This window comes from Podarcis liolepis, assembly GCF_965112155.1.
Source record: "Podarcis liolepis genome assembly, chromosome: 6".
NCBI classification, from domain to species: Eukaryota; Metazoa; Chordata; class Lepidosauria; order Squamata; family Lacertidae; genus Podarcis; species Podarcis liolepis.
This window is the reverse complement of record NC_139559.1, coordinates 8823524-8840174: the sequence shown is the minus strand read 5'-3', so window position 1 is coordinate 8840174 and position 16651 is coordinate 8823524. Positions and strand designations below refer to the sequence as shown.

The 16651-nt window shown below is 43.5% G+C and overlaps 1 protein-coding gene across 8 annotated transcripts in view; it reads left to right on the top strand.

Annotated features, from left to right (window-relative positions):
• Positions 1 to 4646: 4646 nt before the first annotated feature.
• Positions 4647 to 16651, top strand: part of ARFGAP1 (ARF GTPase activating protein 1) — a 35525-nt gene continuing 23520 nt past the window's right edge. For 4 of the 8 annotated variants that reach the window (XR_014527173.1, XM_083507602.1, XM_083507600.1 and 1 more), the window contains exons 1-2: positions 4654 to 4822; positions 15742 to 15805. Coding sequence is in view for 6 of the 8 variants with exons in the window: in XM_083507602.1 (XP_083363728.1) it covers positions 15746 to 15805 (60 nt within the window). In the remaining 2 variants the exon portion in view is untranslated. Of the gene's footprint in view, positions 4823 to 15741; positions 15806 to 16651 lie in introns of all 8 variants that reach the window. The other 4 variants (XM_083507598.1, XM_083507599.1, XM_083507597.1 and 1 more) reach the window with 2 other exon arrangements.

Here is a 16651-nt window from a genome sequence, read left to right as displayed (position 1 = left end):
CAATTAAAAAGAAATTAGCGGCGGATGTGTGATTATGCTCCTGGCATTTATCTCCGGCGAATCCCTGAACATTCACATGTTCTTTCTCGGATATTTATTTCTTATCATTATTTATAGCCCCACTTTTCAGGTTCAAATCCTTCCAAGGCAGCTTGCAAGGAACATTAAAATGCATTGAAATGCATTTTCAAAACCGCAATGAACCAGCGCAGATCAATCTCCGAGTGGTAAGAGATTTCTTTTTTTTTTTTTTAAAAAAATAATATTTATTAAGTTTCCAACAAATTAAGCACAACACTACAAAAAAAGCCAAAAAAGAAAAAAAAACATACAATACAATACAGTACAATACAATACAATACATAAAAACATAATAAAAGAAACAAACAAGACAAAACAGAACAAAACAAAAACCATTTAAAATTTCAATTTCAACATCTTATCTTTCTTTCCCTTATTTCCTCGACCTCCTCACACCTCCCTTTTTGTATTCCACTTCTGTTAATTGTTTCAGCAATTCCTTTCCATCTTCCTCTGTTTTCTATCCTATAATTATCTTAACGCATTCTAACCATATTTTTCCCTTTAAAGCTCAATTAATCTATTTATACTTAATTCCAATTCCTATCCATCTTCCCCTGTTTTCTATCCTATAATTATCTTAACACATTTTAACCTTATTTTCCTTTAATACTCTATTAATCTATTTATACTTAATTCCTTATAACATTTCTACTGAAGCCATATAACTTCATTCCAACGTTCTTCTAACATTCATTAATTTTACAATATTTCTATAAATAATCTTTAGACTTTTCCCAGTCTTCTTCCACTGACTCTTCTCCCTGGTCTCGGATCTTGCCAGTCTTTTCCGCCAATTCTATCTAGTCCATCAACTTCATCTGCCATTATCCAACACTTCTGTACTTCCAGTAGACAACCATTCTCTCAGCCAGCAAAGAGCAGATGATTCACAACAAAGTTTAAGGGTCTGACAGGGCAGGTCCACCTCCTTCTTTAGCATCCGTCAATATCTTAAGTTTTACTCGAGGCTTCCTGTCCTGCCAAACAACTCCAAAAACATCCCTCTGCCACCTCCTGATACAATCCATCCCATCCAAATCTTGCACTGTTTGAAATGAAAGCAACATCCCCAGCATCCCAGCAACCCTCATCCCCACCACAACGACTCGGCCCAACAATAGCAACTTCAGATTTGTCCATATTTCCCAATCCCCCTTCTCCTCAATCCAACGTCCTTCACAATTACCCTTAAATGAATTCACATTTTTGGCGGTCATACTGGCCCCCAAAGGCCTCTCTTTCTCAACCGATGCTAGTCCAGTCTCCTCCTGAAGCTCTGTCAGGCTTTCCTTTCCCAATTCAGGTAGGGCTCTGGTCCTCAAATTCTTCTGTTTTCCTTTGCCTTTGAATGGGTGGGGCTCTTTCACACTCCAGTTGTATTATTTTACATTCAGCAGCAAGGGTTTTCTCCCTGACTTCATCCGCAGTTTGCCGTGTCGACGTAAATTCCTGTATCGATCTCTGAATGGTTTCTGTGTTAGTGTTCACCTTTTGTCCCAGATTGTCTATTTTCCTGTGAAGCTGTTCCAACGAATAGTTTATTTTCACTAAAGCGACCACTAAGACCTCTTCTGTCGACATTTCACCTGTTTCTTTCCTTTCCATTTACCATAACACTTGAGAAATTCAAGGTCAGTCCAGAGTCTCACAGTTCTTATCTTGCAGCTGGAAATCCCCCTAGCCCAGCTCTTATAAAGTAACCAGTTTCAGAGATTTCCACTAGGGGGAAACAATGTCCCCTTTAAACACAACTCATACAGTCCAAAGTTAATTTCAGATTTCAGATACTTTTTACTCCTTTTTAGAAGCAGCCGGAAACAATAGCAACAATGTATTTCTCTTCCTTTGCTAGTTGTCAAGGAACGTTCTAAATGCTGTCAATGAACATTCCAAAACGTCAGTCCTACTGGCAGCCCGTTTCCAGGGTCAGAGCGGCTTTATTTTAACTCCTTTCACTCTCTCCTGCAGGCATACTCAATCCACAACTCCCCCCCCCTTCTCCTGCCTCCAAGGGGGGTTTTGTACTCTGTACCGATGGAAATTTAGGCTTTTACAAAAGGCTTTCCAAGACTTCAGCCTACAGCCTCCTTGCCTCAGTCTGTTTACAAGTAGGGAAGGCGGACTTCCTGTTTTGAACCTCCCCGTTTCGATGCCAAATTAAATGTTTAAAATCCGATTGTCCCGTCTCAGCTCTACTCACGGTAATTACTTTGGAGTCAAATTGTCCACAGGAAAAAGTCAATGCTCTCCAGCAACAGCTATGCGGCTTCCAGTGGCGTAGCGTGGGGGGTGCAGGGGGGCCGGCCGCACCGGGTGCAACATCTGGGGGGGGCGCGCTCGCACTCGCAGCTCTCTGCCCCTACCTGGCTCACTCTCTCTCTCTCACTGCAGTGCTGGCTGTGCGAATCCGATCCGAGCCGCTGGGTCGCCGCCCACTGTGGAGGGGGTGGGTGCCAGGCGTGCGGAGAGAGAGCGAGGGACTATCTGGGGGAGGGACAGTGCAGCGGCCGCCCAGCGCAGCGCTGATCGCGGGAGAGAACCACACCAGACCAGGCAGCAGCAAGAAGAAGCTGGCAGCGGCGGCAGGTTAGGGGGCGCAAATTACTTGCCTTGCCCCGGGTGCTGACAACCCACGCTACGCTGCTGGCGGCTTCGCTCTGTGGAAGAAGCAGACGATTCGAAGCACCGCGCCGCTCACCCCACGTTGCTCCGGATCCCCGAAACCGGGTTTCCCCGCGAGTAGGGGAGGTGCAAAAGGTGCCCGCTGAATCCCACGTTCACAGGCTTCTCCCGCCTGTGATTTTTACGGGTCTCCGCCTTCGCCGCGGTGGTACAGACCCAAATTCCCACGGGGCAAGTTCCTCCCGATCAGAGGAACTCCGCCGTTGGCGGAGGCACCAACCCAGAAGCTCCTGAGTGGTAAGAGATTTCAGGGGTGCCAGTGCAGACCCTGGGTTTGGTTTCCGTAGGGTAATGAAAATAATTGGTAAACCATTATATTTGAAGAGATGCAATGAAAAACTACTAAATAAAGCACTTCTTGCAAAAAGCTTTGTTTGCATAATCAATGCAATTGTTGTTATCAATGCAGTTATAATCAAGGATGCGAGGCCCTATACAGTGGTGCCTCGCAAGACGAAAAGAATCCGTTCTGTGATTCTCTTCGTCTAGCGGTTTTTTCGTCTTGCGAAGCAAGCCCATTGAAGGATTAGCGGATTAGCGCTATTAGAGGCTTTTAGTGGCTTATCTGCTGATCGGATCAGCTGATAAGCAGCTTAGAAAAAGGGGGGGAGGGAAAAAAAACCAGCAGGAACTCGCAAGACATTGTCGTCTTGCGAAGCAAGCCCATAGGAAATTCGTTTTGCGAAGCACCTCCAAAACGGAAAACTCTTTCGTCTAGCGAGTTTTCCGTCTTGCGAGGCATTCGTCTTGCGGGGCACCACTGTACCATGGCTTACTTGGCTTGCTCTAAAGATGATACCAGATCTTGACAGTTTTGAAAAGAAAAAGGTTTTTCCCCTTAGACTCACATGAATCCAGCAAGACCATTTAGCAAACACCGAAAGTTGCTCTTATTTCTTCATTTCCCCCTTTATATCAAATTCTGAAGCCTAAATGCAGAACATCCAACTATTTTACAGCAATATTTAATTGTCTTATTTATGGGAGCACCAACAGTGCATTCCATGCTCAACAAAATTCAAGAGACAATGTCCCCACCTTTATAAGCTAAAACTCAGCACAAGAGGAGCAACTCAGACTGGGGAAGGAAGAGGAAACTAGACAAAACTGCAAAGATGATTAATGCAAGGGCAACGAATGTATATTTCATTGTTCCTAACAATTATCACCTTGTGTAAAAACTGTGTATGTGAGGCGTTATGGTTTTGTTTGTTCTTATGTTATGTATTTTTGTGTTTTTATGTTGTAAACCGCCCTGTGATCCCCAGATGAAAGACGGTATAGAAATTAAATCAATAATAATAATAATAATAACAATAACAACAACAATAGTAATGATAACAATAATAATAATAACGGCCAGAAAGACCATTAGGTAGCTCCTGAAGTATCATCGAGTGTCGTCTGAAACACACGGGAGTGGATATAACGGTGTCCCGTTTTGTTTAAATTGCGGTCCTACAACTGCACGTGTGGAACCGCCTTCCTGGAACAACACGCGTGTAGCGCGCGAGCCTCCTCCAATGAGCGCGTTTGTCCCGGCTCGCTCGCAGCAACCAATCAGCAGCAGCGACCGCTTCTCCTCCTCCTCCTCCTCCTCCTCCTCCCGGCTTTCTCTCTCCTCAGCGCGCGTCTGTCAATCAACGAGCGCTGCCGTGGCTTTCGGGCGTCTCTAGGACTCTAAGCAGGAGCCGCGTCGAGCTGCTCATTAGCATATCGTGGGGAGGAGGGGGCGTGGGGCACAAGGTGCCGCGCGCGCGGAGTCGCGCAGGCGCAAAGCGTCTCTCGCGCACGAACGCACGCACGCGCGGATGGACCCTCAGGAGCCCGCCCTGCCCACATCCCTCCGCTTCCGCCCTCCCTCCCTCGGACTACCCAGAACCCCTTGCGAAGTGGCAACGTAGCCGGCTATGGCGGAAGCTGCGCCTGCGCTGTGAGAAGAGAAGGGAAAATATATATATATTTTTTCATTGAGGGAGAAAAGCCGAAGCCGGGTGAGAGGCTTGACTGACTGGTAGCGACTGCGTTGCACCCGCCGCGCCACTGAACCCGCCAGGTACAACCCGTGGGCCGAGGAGATAGTTATCATTATTGCTATCATCGTCATTATTATTATTATTTAAAAGAAGAAGAAAAGGAGGGGAGAGAGGCGTCCCCCCCATTTCTACCTCAGGCCACATCCTCATCTTCGAGGGTGAGGGTCGGCATCCCCCTCCCCCTCCATAATAATAATAATTTTAAAAACCCCTCTGGCCCTGAGTTCGAATTCTGGTTTACCTCAGGAACTCTGGTGTTGGTGGGGTTCTGGAGGGAATGGCTTCCTGACCCCCCAGGTGTGTGTGGGGTGAGTGAATGGGGTTGGCTTTTCATAGGATCATAGGGACCACGAAGGGTCATCTAATTCGACCTCCTACAGCGCAGGAATCTTTTGCCCCCAATGTGGGACTCGAACCCGCTACCCTGAGGTGAAGAGTCTCACGCTCTGTGAATTGAGGGTATATAGAGGGCTCTGCTTTCATCATCATCATCACCATCATTTATTTATTATGATCTTGATTTATTGCATTGATGCCTCACCTTTTCCTCCAAGGAGCTCAAGGCGGATTACGTGGTTATCTCCTCTTTTAGCCCCTACAACAACGGCTGGGTGAGGTAGGTTGAGAGGCATTGATTGATTCCCCCAATGTCGCCCCAGCAAGAGCTTCATGGGCTTCAAACCCTGGTCTCTCAGGTCTTAGTCGGACACACTAACCGCTGTGCTACTCTGGCTTTCATCATTATCATCATTTCCTTTATTTATTTAATTTGTATACCAGTCTTCCTCTGAAGATTTCAGGGTGGTTAACAGCATAAAAATAGAAGATTAAAGCACAAAATGTGTAATAAAGACAAGAAGAGGAGCAAATCAAACCAATAAGCGCCCAATACCTCCCAATCCCACAAACACGTTTAAAAGGATATGGGATGTTGATCAGCCAAAAGGCCTGGTTCATCATCATTGTGTAGCTTCAAAGTCATGGGGCAAGAGGATGGGATCCTTTTACGGATGGTAACCAGTTAAAAACCAGGAAGCGGAGAGTAGGAATGAATACAGGTTGTTCCCACATCGGAGGGGTGATGATGGCAGTGGGGATGTATAAATATATATACTGCCAAAAATGGCTTTAAGGCAGTTGGCTAAATTGGACTTTTCTAAGCAGGGTGTAAGATGAGGGTTCCCACAAGGATCAGTTTGGGAAATTGTCTTCTTTAATGAACTGGAGTTTGAGGTGAATAGTGAGGTGGAAACGCTTGCTGCTGATGCCAAGTTGCTCTGGGTGGTAAGAATAAAAGAGCTTTCCATACTGGGTGAATGGGTAGTAAGATGTTCAAGATCTGCACTGCTTGCTCATTTGCTACAGGGCCAGGCTCAGGGTGTTACTATTAGTATATAAAGCCCTTAACAATTTGGGACCAGTTTATTTGCAAGGTTTCCTTACCGTACATGCGCCCAGTCAACAACTTCAATTGGCAAAATCAGCACAGCTACAGATGCCATATAATGCCCATTCCATTTTTGTAAGAACTCTGTCATTTAGTGTGGAAGTGCTTACACTTTGAAACCTCCTTCCTATTGAGATCAAACAGGCATCTTCACTGTACTCTTTCCAACTAAAACATTCCTGTTTAAACAAGCCTACCCAGATGATTAGAAAGTTGAGGTTATTTCAATCTCTTTTAGTATTTAAACTTCTGCATGTTTTAAGGTAGTGTTGTAATTTTTCCTTGATTTTACTGTTTTAGCTTTTGTAAACTTCTTTGAGGGCTGTTTTTACAATCAAGCAGTGTATAAATTTTAAGAAGTAAATGAAATAAAAGATACGTAAGTGTAAAGTGATGCACATCGGAACAAAAAATTCTAACTTAACACTGATAGCGTAGGTGATGGAGGTGACTGACTGAGCAGTAAGGATCCTGAGGTCATGGTGGAAAGAATGAAGTGTGTGGCAGATGTAAAAAGTGTGTACAAAGGGATCGATAATTGGAGGAGGCATGAAATACAGTGGTGGTGTAGTGGTTAAGAGCGGTAGTCACCTAATCTGGGTAACCGGGTTCGCGTCTCCGCTCCTCCACATGCAGCTGCTGGGTGACCTTGGGCCAGTCACACTTCTGTGAAGTCTCTCAGCCCCACTCACCTCACAGAGTGTTTGTTGTGGGGGAGGAAGGGAAAGGAGAATGTTAGCCGCTTTGAGACTCCTGAAGGGGAGTGAAAGGCGGGATATCAAATCCAAACTCTTCTTCTTCTTCTTCTTCTACCAGTATTATCTTTAAGCAGAAATTTGGTGCGATCACTCTGGTTGCAGAACTGCTAAAAAGATATTGCAGTCCTAGAGAAGGTGCGGAAATGGATATTCATAATGATCCAAGGACTGCTCTCCTAAGGAAAGCTTGCAACATTTGGAGAGGGGTGGTGGTGTTAGGAGAGGAAAGCAGAGCAGGGAAGACATCCATGGTGTGGAGAAAGTAGATAGAGAGGTTTTTCTCCCTCTTGTACAGCACTAAAACCCAGGATCATTCAGTGAAGATGAATGGTGGGAGATTCAAGACAGGCCGAAAGAAGTGTTATTTCACACATTTAAAAGTTAACCTGTGGACTTTGCTCCCACAAGATGCAGTGAGGACCAAAGAAGGGGATTAGACATGTTCATGGAGGATAAGGCTGTCAGTATCTACTAGTCCTGATGGCTGCATGCTATCTCCAGAATTAGACGCAGGATGCTTCAGTACTGTTTGCTGTCCTCTGTCCTTCCTATGAACTTCCCACAGGCATCTGGTTTGGCATACTGGGAAATAGGATTCTAGACTACAGAGGCCCTTTGGTCTGATTAAGCAGTGATACTATGTTCAGGAGCCTTGAGAAGGGTGGCAGAGTTTGTCTCACCTGCACTGGCTGGTTCCATTAGACCAGATGCCCGTAATGTCTTAAGATTATTTAGTAATCCTTTTTCCATCCCGTCTTTCTTCCAAAAAACTCAGGGTATTGCACATAGTTCCCCACCCTTTTGTTTGAATTCTTACAACAGCCCTGTAAGTTAGGTTGTCCTGAAGATGGTGTCTGGCTCAAAATTACCCATGACTCTAACCTATAGGCAACATTGATACAGTGAGGTATTTTCTCTCTTCTTCCTTATTCATCTCTCACTTCTGAACTGGGGATGCCATCTTATGTGTATCTACTTGAAAATAAGTCCCACTGGGCACAAAGTCCTGTTGTGTAAAAATGCATGAGGATGGGCTGCAACATTTGTGTTCCAGTTTTATTTTTATTTATTAAATCTCACTTAGAAATATATGAACAGAAGCAGTTCTGTCTTCTTACCCTTGCTGCTCCTTTTGGAAACTCATATTGACTTATTGGGGCTCTCGCGTAGACATTTTTGGATCAGCTCTGCACTCTTGATTAATTCTGTTTTAGCGTGCTCAGGCTATTCAGTGGATTCTTCTTCGCTGCCTAGGTATATCCATGCAGTTTATCTGCTAAAAATCAACAAAAACTCCTAAGAACAATGTCCTTCCCTGACCCCAGGTTCTATGTGTTCATGCTAGAATATGACCAATGGCCATTCTGGGTGCTGAAATGGAACTCTAGGTTTCCTGCTCATTCCCCTATCTGAATGATTTGCAACTCTTCCCATTTCTTCAAAACACCTGAAGTAAGGCATTAGGGCAGCACCCCAAAACTGCTGCTTCATATATGATAGAATTGTGTTAATAAGTCAGTTTGCTACCCAATTTCCCATGTTCCTTTGCATTGTTTTTCAATGAATGTTCTGTTTGGAGAAGGTAGATAATCTAGTAGAACCCTGAGTAGCTTGTCTATGGAAGTAGAAGTGCTGTTTAAGACACTTCTTTGACTAGTCATTAGCTTTTGATTTCAAAAAGCATTGGATTCTTTGAAGATCTGGTTGCTTAAAAATAAGAGTTGGTGACAATCAACCTTCTCATAAGTGGCTCCAGAAGGGGAGATAAAGCGTCAGAAATATGTGGGCTGGTGCAGACACTTATTTTGTGAAGCTTCCTTTCTGGAACAGATCTAGACTATGAGTTATCGCCATTAGCATGAGGGCAAATAACAAGGCATGCTAGAAAGGGACATGGCCTCAAATTGGTATATAGGTCAGTCTAGTTTCTCTTTGAAAGAGATGCATAGCCTAGCAAATCCTTTTATACACCATGCAGACAGTACAGCATCTTAAAATGTCTTCCAGTGTCTTCCTTTTTTGTTTTAAAATTGACCTTCTATTTGTATTCTTACATTTCTTTTATTGGCATCTAGCTACTATTGCCTTGAAGGCTCACTTTCACATGTTTGTTTGTGGCTTTACAAATTACCTGTTAGAAGACAAAATCTGTTGCATCTTAACTTGTAAGAAATAGAGTGTTATCCCAGTATCCTTCAGATGCTACACTCTTGCTACATGTAATTAATAGGAGTAGAACATCTTAACCATGCTATGCAAGCTTTGTTAATGCTGCAGACAACATTGCTAGGGTAACCTGCACTGTCTACATTTTGTGTAGAACCATTTTCACATTCTAAAGATGATCTTGGATGAAGTCACTTATTCCTGTCTACCTAATCCTCTCATGAAGTGGGAAGTATAATTGAAAGTATGTCCTGTGATCCACGACAGCTGTCAATACATGCTCTTAGAAAGGGATAGCTCAGTCAGGATAGCTCTTAGAAAGGGATAGCTCAGGTAGTAGAGCATGAGACTCATAATTACAGGGTTGTGGGTTTGAGCCCCCACCTTGGGCAAAAGTTTGCTGCATTGCAGGGGCTGGGAATAGATGACCCTCATGGTCCTTTCCAACTGTACAATGCGATGATTCTGTGATCTAACAAGTATGAACTGAGAAATATGGTGCCTAATTGAATACAAAGAACTGTGATCTCCAAACTGGTTCCCAGGGCACATGAGTGTCATCATGTTGATGAATTGCCCATACCATGACTTCTGCAATGGGGAGACCATCTGTAGCATGACCCTCCAATATGTGGACAGTGAAATGATCCTCAGGGAAGGAGTTAATGGGATTCTCTGATGCAGCCTGCTCTGAACTCGTACGAGGAGGGTCTGTATCCCAATAACAGAACACACACATTGCATGCAAAAGGGTTCAATCCCTGGTATCTCCAGGTAGGACTGGGAAAGACTCCTGTCTCGAGCCGTGGAGAACTGCTGCCACTCAGTGTAGACACTTCTGACCTAGATGGGCCAATGATCTTACTTTCTATAAGGCCACTTCTTATGTTCCTAATTTCTTGAAACACCATAACTGTCCAGAAAGCATACAGTGGTACCTCAGGTTACATACGCTTCAGGTTACAGACTCCGCTAACCCAGAAATATTACCTCGGGTTAAGAACTTTGCTTCAGGATGAGAACAGAAATTGCACACCGGCGGTGCAGCGGCAGCAGAAGGCCCCATTAGCTAAAGTGGTGCTTCAGGTTAAGAACAGTTTCAGGTTAAGAACGGACCTCTGGAACGAATTAAGTACCTAACTCGAGGTACCACTGTATCTCCATCACTTGGGTAAAAGGGATGGCAGAGGCAAATCTTAACTGTTATCCTTTAGTTATAAGAAGGAGGCCTGCCCATTCTTCTGGAAGCTGATGGGATAAATAGGTTTCTGGGACAGGAGGTGTGGGACGGACATAGTTTGCATTATAACAATATAGTTGCCGAACATTTTTACCCACTCTACCTCCAAAGAATTTTTTTTTTTGCCTTTGTTTAGTACTCTTCTTTTAACCCCGCCACCAAGCAGAGACATTCCATTCCTCTTCTCCTTTTGTGCATCACTGTCCTTGACGCCCACTGAGAGCAGCCTAGCAACCCACCCACAAAGCTCCTGCAAACCACCATTTGGAAATAACCATTCTAATGTGTAGTAAATTAAGATATCCAGAATCTAACCGGAGCCTGCCAGATGTGGATACACTCTTATTTAATTCACATTAATGCAAAGCATTCTTTAATCGTTCTGTTGATTTAATATGTCAGTTAATGTAGTCTGAAATGTGCTTAACCTTCCAGGAATATATATATATATATATATATATATATATATATATATATATATATATATATATAAAATTGGTTTTATGACAACCGTTCTGTGGATGCCCAGGGAGTGCAAGAAGATGTGTAAAAGTGCAAGTCAACAGGATAAGTAAAAAAAATAAAATACCTTATAATTAGAATTAGATCCAAACAAAGCTCCCTAGTTTAATACAAGAGATGGATAAGTTCTTCCAACTATTTATTTAATGTATTTGTATCCCACCTTTGAGAGAACGCCTCCTCCACTCCCAAAGGCAGGTAACATAGGTCCCTAAAATAATCAAAGAGAGCTATGTGTCTTCTTAGGCTAGCAGACGTTTTGAGAGAAGCACTCATTTATTTATGTTTGTTTATAAAAAGTTCCATATTCAACTGTCTTAATACAATAAAACATAAATCACCATTAAAAGCAGTTTAAAAAATCATTAAAGTTATTCTTGTCTTCAAGCTGTTAAATCAGTCTTGACAGCAAACTAACTGCCGCTTTTGTATTATGTCCTCCCCAATACAGTGGTGCCTCGCAAGACGAAATTAATTCGTTCCGCGAGTTTTTTCGTCTAGCGAATTTTTCGTCTTGCGAAGCACGGTGTCGGAAAAGTTTTGGAAAAGCTTCAAAAATCACCAAAAACCTCAAAAAAGGCTACCACACCGCGTTTTATGAGTTGCTCCTCGAAGTCAAGTCGCAACTGTATTAATAATGGTGTTAAGAAAAAGGAAACAAACTTGCAAGACGTTTTCGTCTTGCGAAGCAAGCCCATAGGGAAATTCGTCTTGCGAAGCAACTCAAAAACCCCAAAACCCTTTCGTTTTGCGAGTTTTCCGTCTTGTGAGGCATTCGTCTTGCGAGGTACCACTGTATAAGGGCTTGCACACCATTGTTCTGGGTTCCTTCTCCCTCCTGCATGTGGTGAGTTGCAACAGTTGAATAAAGATCAGGCTTACTAGCTGCTTTGTCTCTCAATATTCTCTAGTTGGCCTCTGTTATTTTAATGTTTAATAGGTTTTTGTATTTTAGTGTTTTGTTGGAAGCCGCCCAGAGTGGCTGGGGAAACCCAGCCAGATGGGTGGGGTATAAATAACCCTTTCGTCTAGCGAGTTTTTCGTCTTGCGAGGTATTCGTCTTGCGGGGCACCACTGTATTGCACTGCCAACTCTTGGCTCTGGTCTTATCCAATGTTGGCATGTGACCTCTCAACAGCCCTCAACTTTGCAGCCCTCAACAGACAACAGACAGTTTCCCATGCAACACCCCCGTTTTATCTGCTATCATTTTTCTTATGCTGATTCTCCACATCCCTGTGACTCACCATGAAGTCTACTCCTCTCCAAATTCTGTTATCCTAAACCTGCGGCTCTCCAGCCACAGCCAGGGTGGCAAGTGATAAGGGAAGAGTTATAGTCTTAGCAATTACCCAATAGAAAAGAGTTATGTGCCCACAAATAATCCCTTCTTTCAGATTTGTTATTTTGACTGCTTCATTGGATGGAACTGCTCCGACTTGTTACCCAGTCAGCTTGCTATACTTTGTCCCATTCATATTCGTTAATTGCTCGCTCATTCTGAACTGTGTAATATAACATCTGTTTAATAGTGGAGTTGCTACTTCTCTCACATTTTTTTTTAAAAAAACCTATGATGTTCCTTGCATAGGCAAAATTGGATATTTTGATGCATGAAGTTCCTGCAGATGTGCTATGTATTGTTCGTGAAGTGTGCTCAGTGTAGGAAAAACTGTACACACATCTTATATTCCTTTGAAAAAGAGAGAACTTTAGTTTTAAAATCAGGGTGGCAAATGCAGTGGGTTAAAAAGAAGATGAATAAATTCTTGATTTAACGAAAGAAAGAGAGTTGGTGGTGGTTCTGTCTATTGAGCTGTCTCTCCCTCCCCCCCCCCCATGTGTGTGTATTTAAAAAAACAACTTTAATAAGCAGGTTGGGGGGGAATCTGATTTTTTTTGTTCCTCAAGTAATAGTTGCAGTGCAAGCCAATAATTGTGTCTTATAGCTGTCTTTATTCCCTGATGTCACTATTCATTATGGGGATTTTTTTATTAAAAAAACATTGATTGGCGTAGGGTAGCTATGAGCGTGCATCAAAGACCAGATTTTGTTTGGATTCCACTTCAGAAAGGAGACCAATTCAACTAGGGACTGCTTCAGGCGTAACCCACAATGCCTTTCCTTGAAGATCCATGGCTTCATTTGTCTTCCCCATTGGCTTACATAAGGAAATGACCAAATGGGTACAGTGGTACCTCCAGTAAGAACTTAAATTGTTTTGGAGGTCCGTTCTTAACCCGAAACAGTTCTTAACCTGAGGCGCGCTTTTGCTAATGCGGCCTCCCACTTCTGCTGCGCGACTTCCACCGGGGCAAAGTTCGCTACCAGGAGCACCTACTTCCGGGTTAGCGGAACTCATTACCCGAAGCGTTCGTAAGGAGGACGGTACATAACCCGAGGTTCCACTGTATAACTTTTATATCTTGACCACATGGAATGAAATTTGCAGGCATAGGTGCTCCTTCTGAGGGAGTGAAACATGTCAGATTCCAGATTCCTCTGGTTGGAAAACTGCACCCCTCCTTTCTCTTCTCCCTGCCTGACACTTTCCTTTTATGGGGAGATTGGAGAAAGCCAATACAGTTTTCATTCTGAGACGGTGCAACTCTCTTTGCATCCTCTCAATCTCCAAGGCAAAACAGTTCCTTTTGCTCAGGAACAGCCCACTTTATTTAAGAGCAGGAAAAAGTAAGCTTCTAATCATTTTTAAATCCCAGAATTTTTTTTTACATTTAATCTCTTGTGAAGTAATGCAAGAAATTAGCTACTGGTTGAATTAGTTCCTGGTTGAAACTTCTCCTATGCCACAATCCCACTGGGTAGTTTAGGCAAACTGTTCTTACTCAGCGGTAGCCCTTTCTCTGCATCTTTAATATGGGCTATAATAATATTGACTTTCTATCCAGGGATGCTGTAAATATTTCAGCAATATAATGAAAAGCTTTGAACCTCCAGCACTGTATTCCGTATATTCATAACGTCTAGGGTCTGTGTGTACTACAGACAGCGATTACAGTGTATGCACAGTAGGTAGGGAGACAATCTGCAGAAAAATAGGAACCAGAGCTCTCCCTCCAGCCCCCCTTTATAGGCAGATATTGTCACAAATGCACATCCCTCTTACTACCAGGGAATATCCATGCTGGCAAAGAATAGAATGGAGACAAAAGCTCTCAGCAGTCGGGATGTCTTAAAAGAACACAAGTGATGTCTTAGTGGCTTCTCTGTGTCGGTTGCTATAGGTTTGATTCCTTGAACCCATCCTTCTTCAGTTAAAGGTAAAGGGTAAAGGGACCCCTGACTGTTAGGTCCAGTCGTGGCCGACTCTGGGGTTGCGGCGCTCATCTCGCTTTATTGGCCAAGGGAGCCGGCGTACAGCTTCCGGGCCATGTGGCCAGCATGACTAATCTGCTTCTGGCAAACCAGAGCAGCGCATGGAAATGCCGTTTACCTTCCCACCAGAGCAGTACATATTTATCTACTTGCACTTTGACGTGCTTTCGAACTGCTAGGTGGGTAGGAGCATGGACCGAGTAACGGGAGCTCACCCGGTCATGGGGATTCGAACCGCTGACCTTCTGATCGGCAAGTCCTAGGCTCTGTGGTTTAACCCACAGCGCCACCCGCGTCCCCCTCCTTCAGTTAGGGGTCCTCAAATTACAGGGACAGGGAGATGGGGAGCAAAAAGAGTAAGGTCTCGTTCATTGTCCTGCCCCTTCCTCCTGCATTTTTTTGGGTGGGGCAAGACCCCAGTTCTACAAGCCCTGATTATTGACCACGGCAACTTGAGCTGACAGGGTGCCTTCAAATACTGTTGGGGCTGCCTGTGCCTTATGGCATGGCATTTTCTGTGACAGTCAATTAAAGGGAATATCTACTTCAAATCTTGCACGAAAGGCAAGCAAGCCTGCAAAGAAACAACCTTTCCTCACTCAGTAATAATGTGCTCCTTCAATTTGTACAACTTTCCTCATGAATCACACTGGGAAACCGGCTGACAGGACATTAGTTCCTGGCTTTGCCGGTTATTTTGCTGCAATGCTATATGTCACTGTGGTTTTTCAAGGAAAAGGTAGTAGTAGCTAGAGCAGCGCATAAAACTTGACAGTAGAAGTAATATAAATGGGAAGGTTTTATTATAGAAAGGCACTGCCTGAAGCTTAAAACTGTATTGACTTTCCTTGGCTGAGAACATACCTCACTTCAGAATAGTGTTTATTATGTAAAAGATTAATTCTTTTGAAAATGTGAAGTATGGTGTAAAACTGATTCATTCTACCAGTAACTTCTATGACTTTGAAGCATTTAATTGGAGTTGTTTTCTCCAGTTGTTAGTTTTTCCTGGTCCCAGTTCAGCAATAATCCCAGTACAGGATAATTTAAGAGAGATGGAACATTATTAACACCACAGAGACACCACAGTGCAAACATTATACTGGTGTCCCCTTAAACTATGGCTTGCAAATGGCTACCCAAGCTTTGGAAATCTGCACTTAGTACTGCTTATGATTCATTGTAGTCTGGCATTGCAGGTACATCATGGATATTTTTACCATGGTTCCCCCAAAACCATTTTTTGGCACACCTATTTCAAATGGGCTTCAAGGGTACCTGGTTAACATGATCATTTGTTTGGAAGCTGAGAATCGTAGTTAATGTTAATACCCACCCCACCACCACCACCGAGCAACCTCCTTGCTACAAACCATGGATCTTAGGGGCATCTCTGCAACAGCTATCTCTACTGGGTCGCAATGTAGTTTTATATCCGATCTTTTAATTTATTTTCCTCTCTGTTGCAGGGCCATGGCAAGTCCAAGAACAAGGAAGGTCCTTAAAGAAGTGCGAGTGCAGGATGAGAACAATGTAAGCAATTTCGGGTATCCCCTTAGCTTATGATTCAGCAGCAGTGAGTCATCTGCACCTCATGTTAGACACTTGCCTTTTGTGTGCTGCTCATATTAGTGTACAGATTTGCCTTTATGAACTCTCTTTCTGGACTAGTTGTCATAAATGCCCTGTCATCCTGATCAAACCGTATGATATCTGCATGTGCAAAATAAATATTGTAAGAATTCCTGCATGTAGTGTCTTTTTGGGTAGCTGGGCCCTATTGCAGCAGAACTTCATGCTCGCACAGTGACTTCTGTATGTTGGAGCAAGTTTATCAAAATAAAAGAAGTAAATCATCATTGATGGGGTTCAGTCGTGCTTGTTTGCAAGATTGTTCTTGAAAACCTCATGCAACAGATTTTATTTCTTTATATAATACGATGTCCTGTAATTCGGTTAGAAAAGTCAAAGTACAGTTTGAAACTTAGGCTGCATTCCATTTCCCATCTACTTCTTTAATAAGTCCTGTTGAAATCAGTAGGATCAATTTACAGTCATACCTTGGATCCCATACAACTTGGTACTCAGACGTTTTGGCTCCCGAATGCTGCAAACCCGGTAGTGAGTGTTCCGGTTTGTGAATATTCTTTGGAACCTGAACGTGTGACTGGGCTTCTGCGGCTTCCGATTGGCTGCAGGAGCTTCCTGCAGCCAATCAGAAGCCATGCTTTGGTTTCCGAACATTTTCGAAGTCGAACGGACTTCCGGAATGGATTCTGTTCGACTTCCAAGGTACATCAGTGAGACTTGCTTCTGAGGAAGCATGCACAGAATTGTACTGTAAAAAACTGCAACAGCCTAAAAGAATGAGATCAGCAG